The sequence below is a fragment of the Neovison vison genome, chromosome 1 (assembly GCF_020171115.1).
Source record: "Neovison vison isolate M4711 chromosome 1, ASM_NN_V1, whole genome shotgun sequence".
In the NCBI taxonomy this organism is placed as follows: domain Eukaryota; kingdom Metazoa; phylum Chordata; class Mammalia; order Carnivora; family Mustelidae; genus Neogale; species Neogale vison.
The window spans coordinates 107,251,276-107,270,219 of NC_058091.1; the positions used below are offsets into that span (position 1 = coordinate 107,251,276).

The 18,944-nt window shown below is 34.5% G+C and overlaps 1 protein-coding gene across 1 annotated transcript in view; it reads right to left on the minus strand.

Moving 5' to 3' along the window:
* Nucleotides 1–18,944, minus strand: part of EYS (eyes shut homolog) — a 1,652,430-nt gene that overhangs the window by 1,309,804 nt on the left and 323,682 nt on the right. Inside the window, 2 exon segments of the mRNA XM_044253753.1 lie at nt 2,071–2,077; nt 18,072–18,084. Of these exon segments, the coding sequence (XP_044109688.1) occupies nt 2,071–2,077; nt 18,072–18,084 (20 nt within the window).

The window sequence follows — 18,944 nt, forward strand, 5'->3', positions numbered from 1 at the left end:
ATAACAGAGATATTCTCTAATATGGCAAAGGGAACAAGCATCAAAATCCCAGGAGGTACACACCTCCTCATCTCATAGTAAGACTTATAAGTCTTAGTGAAAAAGAAAATCCTGAAAGCAGCTCAGGACAAGAGGTCTGTAACATACCTTGGTAGAAATATTAGATTGACAGAAGACTTATCCATGGAGACCAGGCAGGCCAGAAAGGACTGGCATGATATATTCAGAGCACTAAATGAGAAAAATATGCAGCCAAGAATACTATATCCAGCTAGGCTGCCATTAAAAATAGGAGAGATAAAAAGCTTATAGGACAAACAAAAACTAAAAGAATTTGCAAACACCAAAACCAGCCCTACAGGAAATATTGAAAGGGGTCATCTAAGCAACAAGAGTACCTAAAAGTAGTAGACCAGAAAGGAACGGAGAAAATATACACACTCAACTTACAGGCCATATAATGGCACTAAATTCATATCTTTCAATAGCTACCCTGAATGTAAACTGGCTAAATGCCCCACTCAAAAGACACAGGGTATCAGAATGGATTAAAACAAACAAACAAAAAAAAGACCCATCAATATGCTGTCTGCAAGAAACTTATTTTACACCCAAAGACACCTCCAAATTTAAAGTGAGGGGTGGAAAACAATTTATCATGCTAATGGACATCAAAAGAAAGCTAGGGTGGCAATCCTTATATCAGATAAAATAGATTTTAAGGCAAAGAGTATAATAAGAGATGAGGAAGGACACTATATCATACTTAAAGGGTCTGTTCAACAAAGATCTAACAATTTTAAATATCTATGTCCCTAACTCAGGAGCAGCCAATTATACAAACCAATAAATAACAAAATCAAAGAAACACATCAACAATAAGACAACAATAGTAGGGGATTTTAACACCCCCATCACTGAAATGGACAGATAATTTAAGCAAAATATTAACAAGGAAATGAAGGCTTTCATGAAATGAAATGACACACTGGACCAGATGGACACCAAAGATATATTCAGAACATGCCATCCCAAAGCAACAGAATATACATTCTTCTCTAGTACACATGGAACTTTCTCTAGAATAGATCGCATCCTGTGTCACAAATCAGGTCTCAATCAGTTCCAAAAGATTGGGATCATTCCCTGCATATTTTCAGACCACAATGCTCTGAAGCTAGAACTCAATCATAAGAGAAAAGTTGGAAAGAACTCAAATACTGGAGGCTAAAAAGCATCCTATTAAAGAATGAATGTGTCAACCAGGAAATTGAAGAAGAATTGAAAAACAGATTCATGGAAGCAAATAAAAATGAAAACACAACAGTTCAAAATCTTTGGGACACAGCAAAGGTGGGCCTGATAGGAAAGTATATAGCGATACAAGACTTTCTCAAGAAACAAGAAAGGTTGCAAATACACAACCTAACCCTACACCTAAAGAAGCTGGAGAAAGAACAACAAAGAAAGCCTAAACCCAGCAGGAGAACAGAAATAATCAAGATCACAGCAGAAAGCAATGAAAAAGAAACCAAAAGAACAATAGAACAAATCAATGAAACTAGGAGCTGGTACTTTGAAACAATTAATAAGATTAATAAACCCATGGGCAAACTTACCAATAAGAAAAAGAAAGGACCCAAATTAATGAAATCATGAATGAAAGAGGAGAGATCACAACCAACACCAAAGAAATACTAACAATCATAACAACATCTTATGAGCGACTATATGCCAGCAAATTTGTCAATTTGGAAGAAATGGATGCATTCCTAGAGACATACAAACTTTCAAAACTGAACCAGGAAGAAACAGAAAACCTGAACAGACAATAACCCATAGGAAGATTGAAGCAATCATCAAAAATCCTCCAATAAACAAGAGCCCGGAGCCAGATGGCTTCCCAGAAGGAATTCTACCAAACATTTAGAAAAGAATTAATAGGTATTCTCCTGATACTGTCCCAAAAAAGAGAAATAGAAGGAAAACTTCCAAAATCATTTTATGAGGCCAGGATTACCTTGATCCCCAAACCAGACAAAGACCCCATCAATAAGGAGAATTACAGACCAATATCCTTGGTGAACATGGATGCATAAATTCTCACCAATAGGACATTAAAAGGATTATTGACCACGACCAAGTGGGATTTATTCCTGGGCTGCAAGGATGGTTCAACATCTGCAAACCAATCAATGTGATACAATACATTAATAAAGAAAGAAGAACCATATGATACTCTCAATAGATGCTGAAAAGCATTTGACAAAGAACAGCATCCTTTCTTGATCAAAATTCTTCAACGTGTAGGGATAGAGAGTACACACCTCAATACCATCAAAGCCATTTATGAAAACCCACATCAAATATCATTCCCAATGGGGAAAAAATAAGAGCTTTCCCCCTAAGGTCAGGAACACAGCAGGGATGTCCACCATCACCACTGATATTCAACACAGTACTAGTAGTTTTAGCCTCAACAATCAGACAACAAAAAGAAATAAAAGGCATAAGAATTGGAAAAGATGAAGTCACACTCTCACTCTTTGGAGATGATATGATATTTTACATGGAAACCCAAAAGACTCTACTCCAAAACTGCTAGAACTCATACAGGAATTCAGCAAAGTGTCAGTATATGAAATCAATGTTCAGAAAACAGTTGCATTTCTATACACCAACAAGAAGAAAGAAGAAAGAGAAATTAAGGAGTCAATCCCATTTACAACTGTACCCAGAACTGTAAGATACCTAGGAATAAACCTAACCAAAGAGGTAAAGAATCTGTACTCAGAAAACTATAAAATACTCAGGAAAGAAATGGAGGAAGACAGAAAGAAATGGAAAAATGTTCCATGCTCATGGATTAGAAGCACTATTGTGAAAATGTCTATGCTACCTAGAGCAATCTACATGTTTAATGCAATCCCTATCAAAATACCATCAATTTTTTTTCAAAGAAATGGAACAAATAATCCTAAAATTTATATGGAACCAGAAAAGACCTTGAATAGCCAGAGGAATGTTGAAAAAGAAAGCCAAAGTTGGTGGCATCACAATTCCAGACTTCAAGCTCGATTACAAAGCTGTCATCATCAAGACAATACGGTACTGGCATGAAAACAGAGACATAGATCAATGGAACAGAAAAGAGAGTCCAAAAATAGACCCTCAACTCTATGGTCAACTAATCTTTGACAAAGCAGGAATGAATGTCCAGTGGAAAAAAGACAGCCTTTTTAGCAAATGGTGCTGGGAAAATTGAACAGCCACATGCAGAAAAAGAAACTGGACCATTTCCTTATACCACACACAAAAATAGACTCCAAGTTGATGAAGGACCTCAATGTAAGATGGGAATCCATCACAATCTTTGAGGAGAGCACAGGAAGCAACCTCTTTCACCTCAACCACAACAACTTCTTTCTAGAAATATTGCCAAAGCCAAGGGAAACAAGGGTAAAAATGAACTATTGGGACTTCATCAAGATCAAAAGCTTTTGCACAGCAAAGGAAACATTCAACAAAACCAAAAGACAACTGACAGAATGGGAGAAGATATCAGATTAAGGGGTAGTATCCAAAATGTATAAAGAACTTATCAACCTCAATATCCAAAGAACAAATAATATAATATAGAAATGGGTGGAAGACATGAACAGACATTTCTGCGAAGAAGACATTCAGATGGTCAAAAGACACATGAAAAAGTCCTCCACATCATTTGACATCAGGGAAATAAAAATCAAAACCACAATGAGATACCACTTCACACCAGTCAGAATGGCTAAATTAACAAGTCAGGAAATGACAGGTGTTTGTGAGGATGCAGAGAAAGGGGAATGCTCCTACACCATTGGTAGGAATGCAAGATGGTGCAGCCGCTCTGGAAAACAGCATGGAGGTTCCTCAAAAAGTTGAAAATAGAGCTACCCCATGACCCAGCAATCACACTACTGGGTATTTACCCTAAGGGTAAAAATGTACTGTTCCAAAGGGGCACATGCACCCAAATGTTTATAGCAGCAATGTCCACAATAGCCAAATTATAGAGAGAACCTAGATGTCCATCAACAGAAGAATGGATAAAGAAGAAGTGGTATATATATATATATATATATATATATATAGTGCATATATATATACCATACACACACACACACACACACACACACACACAATGAATTACTATGCAGCCATCAAAAGAAATGAAATCTTGCCATTTGCAACAACGTGGATGTGGTATTATGCTAAGCAAAATAAGTCAAATAGAGAAAGCAATTATCATATGCTCTCTCTGATATTAGGAATTTGAGAGGCAAGGTGTGGAGTTGTGGGGGGTATGGAAGGAAAAAATGAAACAAGATGGAATCAGGAGGGAAACAAACCATAAGAGACTCTTAATCTCACAAAACAAACTGAAGGTTGTTGGGGAGTGGGAGGGTAGGGATAGGGTGGTTGGGTTATGGACATTGGGGAGGGTAAGCTATGGTGAGTGCTGTGGAATGCGTTAAGCCTGATGATTTATAGACCTGTACCCCTGGGGCAAATAATACATTATATGTTAATAAAAATAATTTTTAAAAATATACTATATGAATGCTAGAAAATGTTAATGCAATTATATTCAATCCAGTCTGTCTTAAATTAATGTAAATTTTGTACTGTAGAACAAAGTTGCAAAGGTTTGTACTGTCAACAGATACAAGTTGCAAAAGAGATCTAATAATGAAATTCCCATAAAACCAGAATGGTATTGCTTGGTTTCTTAGACTAGTCTAACATTATGATTTGATGTACCATGAAGTTTTAACTGCTTATATATTTATCATTACCTGAAAATTAAGTATTTTATAATATGTTATCATCAGTGCATATAACTATGCAGTGCCAAAAAAAATGAAAAAATTGCAATACACTATTTTTATAACATCACAATTTTTTACTTCCAATTTTTTACTTCACTTATTTTTTTGAATCCCATTTTTGTTAGTTTCTTTAATCAGATATGGAATAATTAAACTTTTGAAATACAGCCAGACATAATTCTGGCTGTATTTCAGACATGAAATAGACAGACATGACACAGTTGTCATGGTGTCATATAGTCATCTTCAGACTGCATAATTTGCTTTTTACAGCCAAGTACATACGTGATGATTTTTCTGACTGAACTGACCACTAATTACATAGGTGAAACATGAAATTAACTCCTCTATTATTATAATAGAAATCTAGGTATTTGAAAATACATGGACAATAGCATGCTTAACTTTGTATGAATAACTGACAATGAAGTGGATAAGATCTTGCTTCTCAAATAAGTTGAACAGCCTTGGTCTGACAATTCTAGCAATTTAAGAATGGACAGATTATTCAAATTCTCCATGTCTCAATTTTCTCATTTGTAAATTGAATAAATATTAATATTTAATCCATTATGTCACTGTGAGCAATAGACTATATAAATATTATGCTCAGTGATTGTTACTTATAGTACTCAAAATTATTATAGTATCTTGTTATATTTCAATGAAATATTCATGTTAACAGAAAAGCAAAATATTTTTATATTTAAATAAATATATAGCATTTCCTGCTAATTACATAAATAAAAGAGGTTAATTAGATTGTTTCAAAGTACAAATGACCCAATATTAATTTAGTGTTAACCTGAATCATTTATGAACAAGTGCATTCGTTTCCTAGGCTGCCATACTAAAGTACCATAACCTGGGTGCTTTTAAAAAATGGAAAATTATTGAGTCACAGTTCTGGAGGCTAGAGGCAACACAGGGAAAATTGATTTCTTATCCGATGTAAGGGAAAGGCATTTCCCTCCCTTGACTTTTGGAAGGCTGTCTTCTTCCTGTGTCCTGTCACATGTCTTCTCTTTATTTATGCTTCTGTGTCTAGAGTTTCTCTTCTTAATGTGGACACCAGTAATACTGGATTAGGGCCCACCCCAATGACCTCATTTTAACTTCACTGCCTCTGTAAGGACCCTATCTGAAAATAAAGTCATGTTCATAGGTAATGGGCCTTCGGAGTTCACTGTATGCATTTTGTGGGTATGTAATTCAGCCCATCACACCAACTATTTTAAATCTTGTTTTTCATTACATTGATCACTTGATCCTTTGTTACCTAATAAATATGTTTCTTTATAATGAGAATACTACCTTCAATTGATGGATTATGTGTTGTACAATACTTTCGTGTTCTATTAATTGGCCTCCACTCTCTCACACTGCTCCTCAACTCCTTGTACAGCACGCTTCCCAACTTGGACTCTTCTCTACATCTGTGACTGCCCTTTCTCTGTCTCCCTCATTCATTCTCTTCTGTGCCTATAGTTAAATAGATATATTGTCAAGGAAAGCCTTGCTTCTTTCTAGCAAATTCATGTGTTGTAAATGCTAATTCACACTTCTGAGTTTAAGCCAAAAGTATTAAAATTTTAATTGCCTGTGGAAAATACCTGTTTCACAGGCATCTCAAACTTAAAATGCCCAAATGGGAATCCTTATTCCCTCCTAATAGCTTGATTTAAATACAGCTCAGTTAAATACATCATAATTACCTGACATTATATGTGAAAGATTAACATCATTAATTTCTCTCCCTCATCCACCCAGACTGGTTACAATATTTGGTTGATATTACTTAAGGTACTTCTCACCTTCAACGCATTGCCTCTTTCTGTATTACTGTTTCCTTAATCCTAACCCTTAACAACTCTCCTTCTGCTATTTTGCTGGCTTCCTGAAAGGTATACCTGCACTAACTCTTGTTAATCTATTCTCATTTCTCATGAATGAAAATGTAGTTTGGCTCTCCAATGACTAACTGGTAAAAGTTAACACTGCTTGCTTTGCCATACAAATAATTTCCCAATTTTGTTCTATCTACCTTTGAATTCCCTACATCTCTGCCTCACCACATTGATTATAGTTTCCCAGACTTGTTAAATTATTTTTCTACTTTGGGCATATACGAATATTCCCTTCACTAAGGAACATCCATTCCACTTCATCATCCGTTCCTCTCCCTACCATCTATTTTTCACCCTCATCTCCTTGTGTAAAAATTCCTATACATCCTTCCAATATCATTTCACATAGAATCTTTTCAGTGAAGCCTTGCAAGGGAAAAGTTTATCCCTCCTTTTTGTCTCTGTAGCTCTTCTTTCTCTGTCAGTACACTGTAGATTATGGCCTACTTTACCTTCATATAATTATGCATTTTTTTTTCAAATAAAGTTTTCCCTATAAGATGTCATGCTGTCTGGATGTGATATAAATATAAGCATATGATTTTGCTTATTTTTAATCCCTACTTTGAAATAGGATTCTCACCAATCCCAGCCAGTATTGTTACATCTCAAAATGTCCTACAGATTGGCTCTTGAGGCTTCATTCCTTTGTAAAATGCAAATAAAAGGAGATGAAAAAAGATTCTAAAGAAAAGGGACAATATGAGAATGTTTTCCTTTTCCAATGTACTAGAAAGGAATACATAACTGGATAGAATTGCTTCTGTTTAGAGGAATAAAAGGAATATATTGAAGTCAGTAAATGCATTTTCTTTGAGTAAAAGGGTTATCACACAGACATTTGTAACTTTAGAGATGTCAGTGCTTTAGCCTCAGGGTTTTAGAAGGAATTTCTGCACTTCAAGATGAGCTGGCTGAGATTCTATTTCCCTTAAAATGAGAAAGGATGACTTATAAATGAAGATTTAAAGTACTGGAGTCAGCTTTGAACTAGTCAAGCTTGAAACTAAACTCCCACCTCACCTAGTAAAGCTCTCACTGCCAGAATGTTTTCTGATGGTGGAGGATAAATGACAATATGTATAAGGGATACTGTATATGGAAGTTAAAAGCAAGTTGTATCAACTCATAAAATAAACATAATTCATAAGAAGTCATGTGGATTTTACTGTTCAAAACAGTCCTACATATGTAGTAATTAGACTAAATGGTGTTTACATTACTGAATTTTGTAAAATCTATTTCACCCCTTAAGCTGAAGAATAGTGAAACTTTATTTATACCTCCCCTGTCCAGTTCTATCTTCTAACTTTTTAAGTGAAGGAAAAGCTAAAGGCAAAAATACCACATACAAAAGGAAATTAAAACTGAAATCTGAAGTTGAATCATAATGAAGTTTAAAATATCAATTTATCCATATATTCTATTAATAGCAGAAGCTATTATTATCAAGTACCATCAACTAAATCAATTACAATGTCTAATTTAATCTAAATATTGTATAGACCCAATAGGAAATCAGAATTATTTAGTTCAAATAAAACATTGTTAAATACATATTTACTTATAGTTAGATTTGAGACAAAAATTGCATTCAACAAATCCAAACTACTTTAAGGAACCTGTAATTATGAACTGTGTATGATGCAAGTCTCAGGAAATTATGCACATACAATAAATATCTTAAACTGATTGAATACCAAATAAGAAAGAGAGTGGTTTTCTCAAAAGATCTGTTCTAGTGGTAATGAGTATTTTATCATTTACTTTCTGGATAAAATATAAATTGTCAGTAATATCATATAATAAGTTCATTTTGTATTTTGATAAGTAGCAAGGAGGAAAAAAAACTATATTCTATAACATTTGGAAAATATTTGTGTAATTGTTTCAAGTAAGAGAAGAATAATTTAAGAAAAGAAAAAGGTAGCATGGTAAAGTTCAGACTATAAGAAAGACTGCAAGGGTGTATGAAATATCTAAAAGGTATAGTCAAGGGTTAAAAAAATGGCACTGACCAATAAAGAATTTTGGCTTATGATGATGTATTCAGCAGATATAACTAAGAGGAAATTGATAGGATCACAGGAAATAAAATGTGAGATTATAAGAATTTTCAAGTTTAGTTAAATATATTGGATGGACATGGAATATAACAGACCTTTTATTAAATGGATTGAATGAACAGATAATGTATTCTAAGGAAATGGGTCTTTACTACCGAAGACAGGATATTGTTGCATAGCAAAGTATCTCTAAACTTCTGTCACTCTGAGAGTTAGATAATTCTCAACAAATTATTTTATCAGATATTTTTAAAGAAGAGAAGACATAGGTTTAGGGAACAAAACTGAAACAATGAACATTATTTCATCATAAAGGGGAAAGACAGGCAAAGCAAAATACAGTTGCCAAAACATGTGGTTACCCAATTATCTGCTGGAATTACCATTTACTTAAAACAAGGTTTAGTAGGGGCGCTTGGGTGGCTCAGTGGGTTAAAGCCTCTGCCTTCAAGAGCTCAGGTCATGATCCCAGGGTTCTGGGATCGAGCCCCACGTCGGGCTCTCTGCTCTGCAGGGAACCTGCTTTCTCCCCTCTCTCTCTCTGCCTGCCTCTCTGCCTACTTGTGATTTCTCTCTGTCAAATAAATAAAATCTTTAAAAAAAAAACAAGGTTTAGTAATTTTTTTTTTTTTTAAGATTTTATTTATCTGACAGAGAGAGATCACAAGTAGGCAAAGAGGCAGGCAGAGAGAGAAGGGGGAAGCAGCTCCCTTCTGACCAGAGAGCCTGATGCAGGGCTGGATCCCAGGACCCTGAGATCATGACCTCGCCGAAGGCAGAGGCTTAATCCACTGAGCTACCCATGCACCCCACGTTTAGTAATTCTTAATTTCCCCTCTACCCTTCCACATAGAGCAGATACTTTAGAATTAATTGTAACTAAGTAGGGATTATTTACAGTGAATCAGACACGGGGGCACCAAAGGAAAAGGCAGCCCTATCATCTCAAGTGGGAACCATTTACTATAGCCAGATACAACTCAAATGACATTATAAAAGTTCTGAAAAATAGAGATTAAAATCAGATTTGAACAAAATTACAGATCTATGAAGCCATGAGTCAGTTTTGTGTCCCCACTGCTTTTTTTTAATGAATGAATTAAAGAACAATGATATAAGCATTTTCTAAAGTCCAAAAAAGTCCCCCAAATTCTGACAACTACTTAGAAGTTATTCTAATTAAGAATAAAAGTAAATTATTTCAAGGGTACTCTAGAATAAATGCAGAATTAAAAGGACATATTCAAAAGATGAGAAAGGAAATTATAGAATCAGTGCTACATATTGCTGTGTTTTGCACCAAACAGTATGATTTAAATGATTGCATAGTTAAGACATCAAATACAAAGAGGTTTGCAAAAACCTCAAAGGATAACAAAAAGGTGAACAAAATTATGTTGCTGTCAAGGAGATTTTTAAGAAGTATCCTAGTGTTCCATACTGGAGAGTCTTTTTGTTGTTTTGTTTTGAAATGCTAGGAAACTAGTTGAATGACTTGCCAGAGTAACACAGTTGTCCAGGGAAAGAGCTGCAAATTCATTGCTGACCTTGTTTGTTCCACCAAATTAAAAATGCCTCTAAAGATTCCCGGGAGATGGGGGAGGATTAAAAAGAGCCTTAGGGCATATCATAGGAATCTTAAAATATCTGAAGGTTGACTTGAGGAAGAGGTGTTAATTGATCGTTTTTAATCACTTAAGTAATGTAATTAGAGAGGTGGAATCAAAAGATGAAATTAGGAGGACACAGATATTCATTCCAAATATAACTGAATTTTCAAAATGATTACTCAAAGATGAAATGAGGTACCTATGGGAAGTATTGAATTATTCATCAGTGGAAATGTTCATATTTAAAGGGGATAAACATAAGTCTGAAATACTGGAGCTGCAATTCAAGAATCGTCGGATGGTTAGATTGAATGAAATTTATTTGTTACAAGCCTCTCATTAAAACTGCAAGCTCAAAATCACAGATTTTTGGAAGTGGCAAACATCAATTGGTCCGATCATTTAATTGCTAAATTCTCTAAGATGTGGGAAACCACTGAAATAAGTCTTTATATTAAAGGTTGAAGGATGAAGTAATATATTTAAAAACATTTTTATTTCCTTTAATTAAGGAGCTTACAAACCACTGTGTACTGATACTACGGTATGTACTTAGGAAGTGAGTACTAAATAAACAGAGGATACAACAAATCTAGCTTCTAGAAAAAAGGCTGAGCAACAGAGTGGTCCTTCCAAATTACTCAGTTCTCCCCATTCTGAATTTCCCAACCATTTATTTGATTTTCATTTTAATTACTCCACTTAAAAATCTCAAGTTCTACAGAGAGCTTGGTTTATGTATATTATTATAAAAGACAGTAAAAATTAAGTCTTAAACAGTAAACTACCTTAGCTAATAAATGGTATGTATTTAATGGTGTTTTGTTTGACCTTTCTGTACTTACTGACTTCTTGGTTTGTGAATTGATGACTGATCTCTAAAAACTGTCCTGTACCAAATTGCAGAGCACCCTGTCTGCCTTCACATTTGGAGTCACAGTTCATCTTGACCTTGCTATTTGTGTAAGTATCAGATTGGTAATGACCTTATTTGTTACTATATTACAATCCCTAGTTATCCACTTGGCATTTATGGTCAGCTTTCCATTTACAACCTGGTGCTGACATATTCCCTGGAGAATACTCTACATTACTCATTAGCCTTAGTGTCCTCTCTCTAAAATCATGGTCTAACATAAATCCTCTAGGCCTCTTAGACACATTGTGCTGTGAAATTCTTATAAACCTGAAGCAATTTACTAGAGAAGTAATTGTTTTATCTGAAATTATATTTCAAATCATTATTTGAATACATACTTTTTCTCATTAAAATAAGATGTTTACTTTCAAAAGTGAAAAGTCAATTATATTTTATTGTGTTTACAAGAGTATGTGACAATGTGATGTATTAAAAAAACTATCTATTTTGAATATTTTTATTTATTTATTTGAGAGAGAGACAGTGAGAGAGAGCATGAGAGGGAAGGTCAGAGGGAGAAGCAGACTCCCCATGGAGCTGGTAGCCCAATGCGGGACTCGATCCCAGGACTCTGGGATCAAGACCTGAGCTGAAGGCAGTTGCTTAACCAACTGAGCCACCCACGTGCCCAAAAAACCTATCTTTAAACATTGCAGTACTATTTGAATTATGTAAATCTCTCTGGAAGATTATTGTAGATATTCAATTTCTTTTCTGTATCTTTAATGACTTTGAGAAAATACATGTAGTTTGCATTTGAACAACATAAAAGCAAAGTGACTTTATTAATATTAATTTGTATCTTCTGAAGCATATTGTTCATTTTCAATATAGTATTATGCACTATCATCACATTTATTTAATGGTGATTTTAAAAATATGACAGCTCATACTGTCATATTTGTCATATTTGTATTCAATTAGTAATTTAAATGTAGTGAAAGAATATTAGTCAAAACAAAATACTACTTTTCACGTTTTTCTAAACCAAAGAAGCTTAAGGACATCATTGTCTTTTCTACTTTTTAATGTGGCTATTAACAATACCCAAGAATTTATATGAATATTTTATTTCCTTTAATTAACTTCACTTCAAGGTCCTAATTTATATTTATAAAATACAAAGATAAATATATACGGTGTTTTTGAAACTTTGTAACTAAACTTTTGAGGAAAAGTTTAACCAGAACAAATTTCAGCTCAAGTTTGATTAATTTCATATAAGTGAATGGAAAATTAAGTTAGCATGCTGAAGCTAAAAAATTATGATACTGTACATAACTGCTAAAAATTATAATACTGTATTAAAAATTATGATTTCTGGAAAATTATGGTAACTTTTTAAAAAACTTTAAAAAAAATTTGATAACTGTCCAGATTGCCAAATATAACTTATGTCTAAAAAAAATGTTATTTATATGGGTCTAAGTTGTCTTATTAGGATATTCTTCTAACAGAACTTAATAAATTATATTCCTTTAAACATATGCAATTATAGATATGACAGAAATATCTAAAAATATGTCATTTAAACACTGAATACCCAAATGATTAGGCACCATTTTGTTGGTGACAATGATGTTCTGTTGTTTTAACATAAACTGCAGTTCTTAAAGTGTGGTCTTTAAGACCAGCAGCATCACAGTCATCTGGAAACTTGTTAGACAAGTAAAATCTTTTACTCCATCTCAAACCTACTGAATCAGTAACTCTCGGGGTGAAGTAAAAAAATGGGTGTTCTAACAAGTCCACTGAGTAATTATGAGCATGCTAAAGATAGAATAATCTGTATATTCTCAACTGTGGTGAGACATTAGAATTATCAGATGAGTTAAGATAAAGAGATGTAGAAGTATCACCCTATAACAATTAAAATGAAATATCTAGTGAGAAGACCAGTATTTTTAAAGTACCTCAATTTTAATGTGTAGTCAGGGTTGAGAACTTTTTTTTTTTTTAAGATTTTAATTATTTATTTGACAGGCAGAGATTACAAGTAGGCAGAGAGGCAGGCAGAGAGAGAGAGGAGGAAGCAGGCTCCCCACCAAGCAGAGAGCCTGATGCGGGGCTCAATCCCAGGACCCTGGAATCATGGCCTGAGCCAAAGGCAGAGGCTTTAAACCACTGAGCCACCCAGGTGCCCCGAGAATGATTTCTCATCTAACATTCAAGAGAGCTTACTTCATTCCTTTTTTGCTTCTGTGGAACTGAAGGCATGCCATTTCTTTCATTGACCTTTTGATTAAAAAATTTCTGTCAGATCAACAAACTTTAAATCTAATGCCAATCTTTCCATTTTTGCCTGTCCTCCTGAAGGAAAACATACCACTGACTTATTTTTGTATTGTAATTGCTATGCCAATTTAAATAGACTATTACCTGTACACAGATAGCATCTTATTAGTAATTCTTAGCAAATGTAAAAGTGACCTGCAAAATTCATTCCTCCTCTACCTTTTTTACCCCACAATATCAGTTTCCTAATAAATATTTTGGTGGAGTTAATCACAGTGGAGATGCATCATAAGTACACTGAATTTGCTGCTTATTTATGAATTTAGCTAGCTCCTATTATGCTAGTACACTATGGGGTTAATCTTTACCTCCACAAATAAAACTATTAATTTATAATGAGGTTACAGAAATTTAAAAGTGACATAGGTACAGGCAAGTTTAGTAATGCTTTAGTAACGGTATTTTATCACTATCTAACTAATCTATGTAACTATCTAAGGAACTATTACTATCTAACAAACTCTCAGTCACACCAGGGAGTTGATAGACATTTAAAAAGTTTGAGTGTCCAGACATTTTAAGTAGCAGGTATCTTTTAGTCATTTTGTTAGTCATTACTCTAAGCTCAGTATTTCTAAAAGAGTTGTAATATCTAAGAATTAAGGGATGCATTTATCTTCTACACAATTATGAATAAAATGGCTTATGTAGGAAGTAGATAATTTTTGAATAATTTTATGTTTACAATATTTAACCCTGAGTTAATAACTGATAACACTGTAATCATCCCATTATTCTAAAGCAAAAAAAAGCAAATTTTTTTAAAGATTTGCACATAAATAAGATTATGCTTGCTTAGAAGAATTGATTATTTTGCAAAATGTCTTTAATATGTCCTCCAAATTTTATTTTATTTTTTAAAGATTTTATTTATTTATAAAGACAGAGCGAGAGCATGAATGGTGGGGAGAGGCAGAGGGAGAAGGAGAAGCAGACTCCCTCCCCATGGAGGGAGCAGCCTGATGCAGGGCTCGATCCTAGGACCCTGAGATCATGACCTAGTCAAAGGCAGATGCTTTACCAACTGAGCCACCCAGGCGCCCCATGTCCTCCAAATTGTAGAATCTACATTGTTTCTTCCTCCTTTCTTTCCTATTTGCAATGCAACACTAATTTTTTTTTAAAGATTTTATTTATTTGACAGAGAGAGAGAGAAATCACAAGTAGGCAGAGAGGCAGGCAGAGAGAGAGAGGGGAGAAAACAGGTTCCCTGCGGAGCAGAGAGTCCGACGTGGGGCTCGATCCCAGAACCCTGGGATCATGACCTGAGCGGAAGGCAGAGGCTTTAAACCACTGAGCCACCCAGGCGCCCCAACAACACTAATTATTGATAGTTTTTCATGAAATATCTCTCAGGTATCTCTTATTGTAAGCCTCATAGAGTTATGCCCACAATTTAATTCAGTGTGAACACTTTTCTCTGCCTCCAGTTTCCCTCACTCATCCTAAATGCAAGTGTAGAATAATTTTCAAAAAGTAATAATTCTTGAGGTGTCTGGGTGGCTCAATTGGTTAAACAGCCGACTCTTGATTTCAGTTCAGGTCAAGATCTCAGGGTTGTGGGATGGAGCCCCACATGGGGTTATGCTGGGTGTGTACCTGTGTAGGATTCTCTTTCTTCCTCTTCCTCTGCCCCTCCCCAACCCCACTCATACTCCCTCTCTCGCTTTTTCACAAAAAAAAAAGTAATAATTCTCCCCCATAATGAAATTAACCAAATAAAAGACCAGCTATAATAAACTAATATCTTTGTTTCATATGCAAGTTTCTTTAATGCCCAGTATCAGTTTCTCACTAACTCACTTCATATTCTTTTACTTTCTTCCTCTCCTCCAATGTATGTCACAACCTTAACCTTGTTTAATATTCTGACTTCTCTTTATAGGTCTGGATTGACTAAATATTTTGTGAAAAACTTGTGCTTATATATCAGTCTGAAATCACAAATCATCCAGCCTATAATGGTCATTTTTAATTTTCTTTTAAAGAATTTCAAAATGAGGGGTGCCCAGGTTGCTCAGTGGGTTAAAGCCTCTGCCTTCAGCTCAGGTCAAGATCCCAGGGTCTTGGGATCAAGCCCCGCATCAAGCTCTCTGCTCAGCAGGGAGTCTGTTTCCCTTCCTCTCTGTCTCTCTGTGTGCCTCTCTGCCTACTTGTAATCTCTGTCTATCAAATAAAGAAATAAATATCTTTTAAAAAAATTAAAAAATAAAGAATTTCAAAATGATACATTTTTCCCTTTACAAGTATGTGGATTAGAATAATATTTCTTCTGCAAACACAAATATTCAATTCAGAATGATACGTTTAAAAAATAAATATTAATTCTTTGGAAGACTTAAATGTTCTAAAAACAAGAATAAGGACAAAAATTATGACAAAATGTGTACAGGCATACAAAATTCAACATACACACTACACTTTGGTTAGAGCATCTATATAACACACTTAGATGCAACATGTTTCTTTTTAATCATTGTTCTGAAGAAAATGTATTTGAAGAATTAGCAAGAAAATATGTGTTTATAGATAGATTTGCAAGCATTTTATGGAAGACAATTATTTCTATTGCCTGTTCAAGGATCACTTTTTAAAAAAAAACAGTTTATTTTCCAGAAATCAGCTTTGCCTTTACTGAAACACAGTTTGTTCACTTTCTCTATTGATCACATTCTCATATGATGTATTTCAATTACTTAGGAAAACTTCAAAAAAAATTTTTTTTAAAGATTTTATTTATTTATTTATTTGACAGAGAGAAATCACAAGTAGATGGAGAGGCAGGCAGAGAGAGAGAGAGAGAGGGAAGCAGGCTCCCTGCTGAGCAGAGAGCCCGATGCACGACTCGATCCCAGGACCCTGAGATCATGACCTGAGCCGAAGGCAGCGGCTTAACCCACTGAGCCACCCAGGTGCCCCTCAAAAATTATTTTTGAGCAATAATTATATTAAATGGAATTTCCAGTTATATAAAACAGAAAGTATAATTATAATACAGTGGTTATGATATAATTATATGGAGTATTCTCATACACTATTTTTGTCTTCATAAAAATCTACTTATTCTTAATTCATAATTTTTCACTTAAACATTCTTTGACATAAAGAAATAAATAAATAAAGGGAGAGGGAAAAAAAGAGGGAGGGAAGCAAAACATAAGAAACTACTATAGAGAACTACAGAGAATAAACTAAGGGTTGCTGGAGGAAGGTGGGTGGGGGATGGGCTAAATGCGTGATGGGCGTTAAGGAGGGCACTTGTGATGAGCACTGGATGTTGTATGTAAGTGATGAATCACTAAATTCTACTCCTGAAACAAATATTACACTATATATTAATTAACTAGAATTTAAATAATACTTTGGAAGAAACAAAAAGCCTGACATATTAGGATATAGTCACACATTATAACCCATCATTTGTCATATTAAATTAATAATAATTTTAATGATTTTTAAATTCATTAAATTTATCATTCAAGGGCGCCTGGGTGGCTCAGTGGGTTAAGCTGCTGCCTTCGGCTCAGGTCATGATCCCAGGGTCCTGGGATCGAGCCCCGCATCGGGCTCTCTGCTCAGCAGGGAGCCTGCTTCCCCCTCTCTCTCTCTGCCTGCCTCTCCGTCTGCTTGTGATTTCTCTCTGTAAAATAAATAAATAAATAATCTTTAAAAAAATTATCATTCAAAATTATTAAAAATAATAAAATAAACACTATTTGACAATGTGTTTGATAGGAAATTTATTAGATAGATGGCAATGACAACTCCTGTCACATCATTAAGAATACATTTTAGTTGGAAAATTGAAATCAAAAAGGTCTTTTAATGCTCTAGAAGAGTGATTATAAGGATCTGAACCACATCAGTGGTAGTGGGTATCAAAACTTGAGTTTTCATTGGGAAAATATAGCAGATGGAATTGATGGGACTTAACAGCTAATTGTAAGTGAAATGAGGGGTGTGAAGGAAATATTACTCAAATAGGACTCTAAGATCCAGTTTTTTGTGGTAATTTAATCTAAAGAAGCAAGAAATCTTTAGAATGGAGAAATAAGTTTCATTTGGTCTCTGTTACTATGCATATGCAATTTATGATGTAAATTATGACTTCTTATAATAATTAGGAACACTAAGTACAGAACAAAATGATGCCTACTTATGATACTACTTTTGTATTTTTTAAAATTTTTTTGGCAATTTCATTATTATTATTATTAATTTCTGATCTCTACCTTAAGTCAGTGTTTCAGAACTCCTGTTTTGTTTTGTTTTTCTCCCATAATTGTTAAGATAACTTCCGAACATGTAGAGACAACACTCAGTTGTTTATTTCTTTTTTTTGGTTTACCAATTATTTTCTCACACACTTTTATCTCAAGCCTTAATTTTGAACTGACTGCTAAAACGGTTTCACATCTACTCTGGTTGCTTAAAATCTTTATACTATAGCCCCAGTGTTCAACATATTTTCGTCTCCCAGAGACCATACTCACTTTCTTTCTTTCTTTTTTTTTTTTTAAAGATTTTATTTATTTATCTGACAGACAGAGATCACAAATAGGCAGAGAGGCAGAGAGAGAGAGAGGAGGAAGCAGGCTCCCTGCTGAGCAGAGAGCCCGATGTGGGGCTCAATCCTAGGACCCTGAGACCATGACCTGAGCCGAAGGCAGAGGCTTTAACCCACTGAGCCACCCAGGTGCCCCTGACCATACTCACTTTCAAACTGAAGCTTATTTATTGCCATATCAATATGAGATTGATCAATATACAGCATTTCAGCAGCTTGTCAAAGACAGGCCTAGAACAACAGGTTTTCTGACAAACACATTAACATGCTTTCCATTTCATTATGCCTATTTTCAGGTCAAAGATTTGATTCTGCTTGTAGTTTTATATATTTTTTTGAAGGATGACACTGAAAACTGCAAACCACCCCCCAGTTATGCAAAATGACAGTCTAATTATTATGAGTTCATACTCATGTCATAGTCATCTCTTTAAATGAATTAAGTTAAATGTAATTTTTAAACCACTTTTATGATAGATTTTCAAAGTTACCTACAAATGAGAAATATCACCTGATTTACTGTCCTAATGATCTACCCTAATAATTTCTCAAATCTCACGCCTGAAAAGGAAAGTATAGAAGAGGAGCTAGAATCTTTATCTTATAATTTTCAATCTGTGATCATGCCTCATCAACTCATATTATAAGAATATGAGAATGTTAAAAATAAAAACAAAGTAAAACACATTCCAAGTTCCTCTTTTTTGGGGGG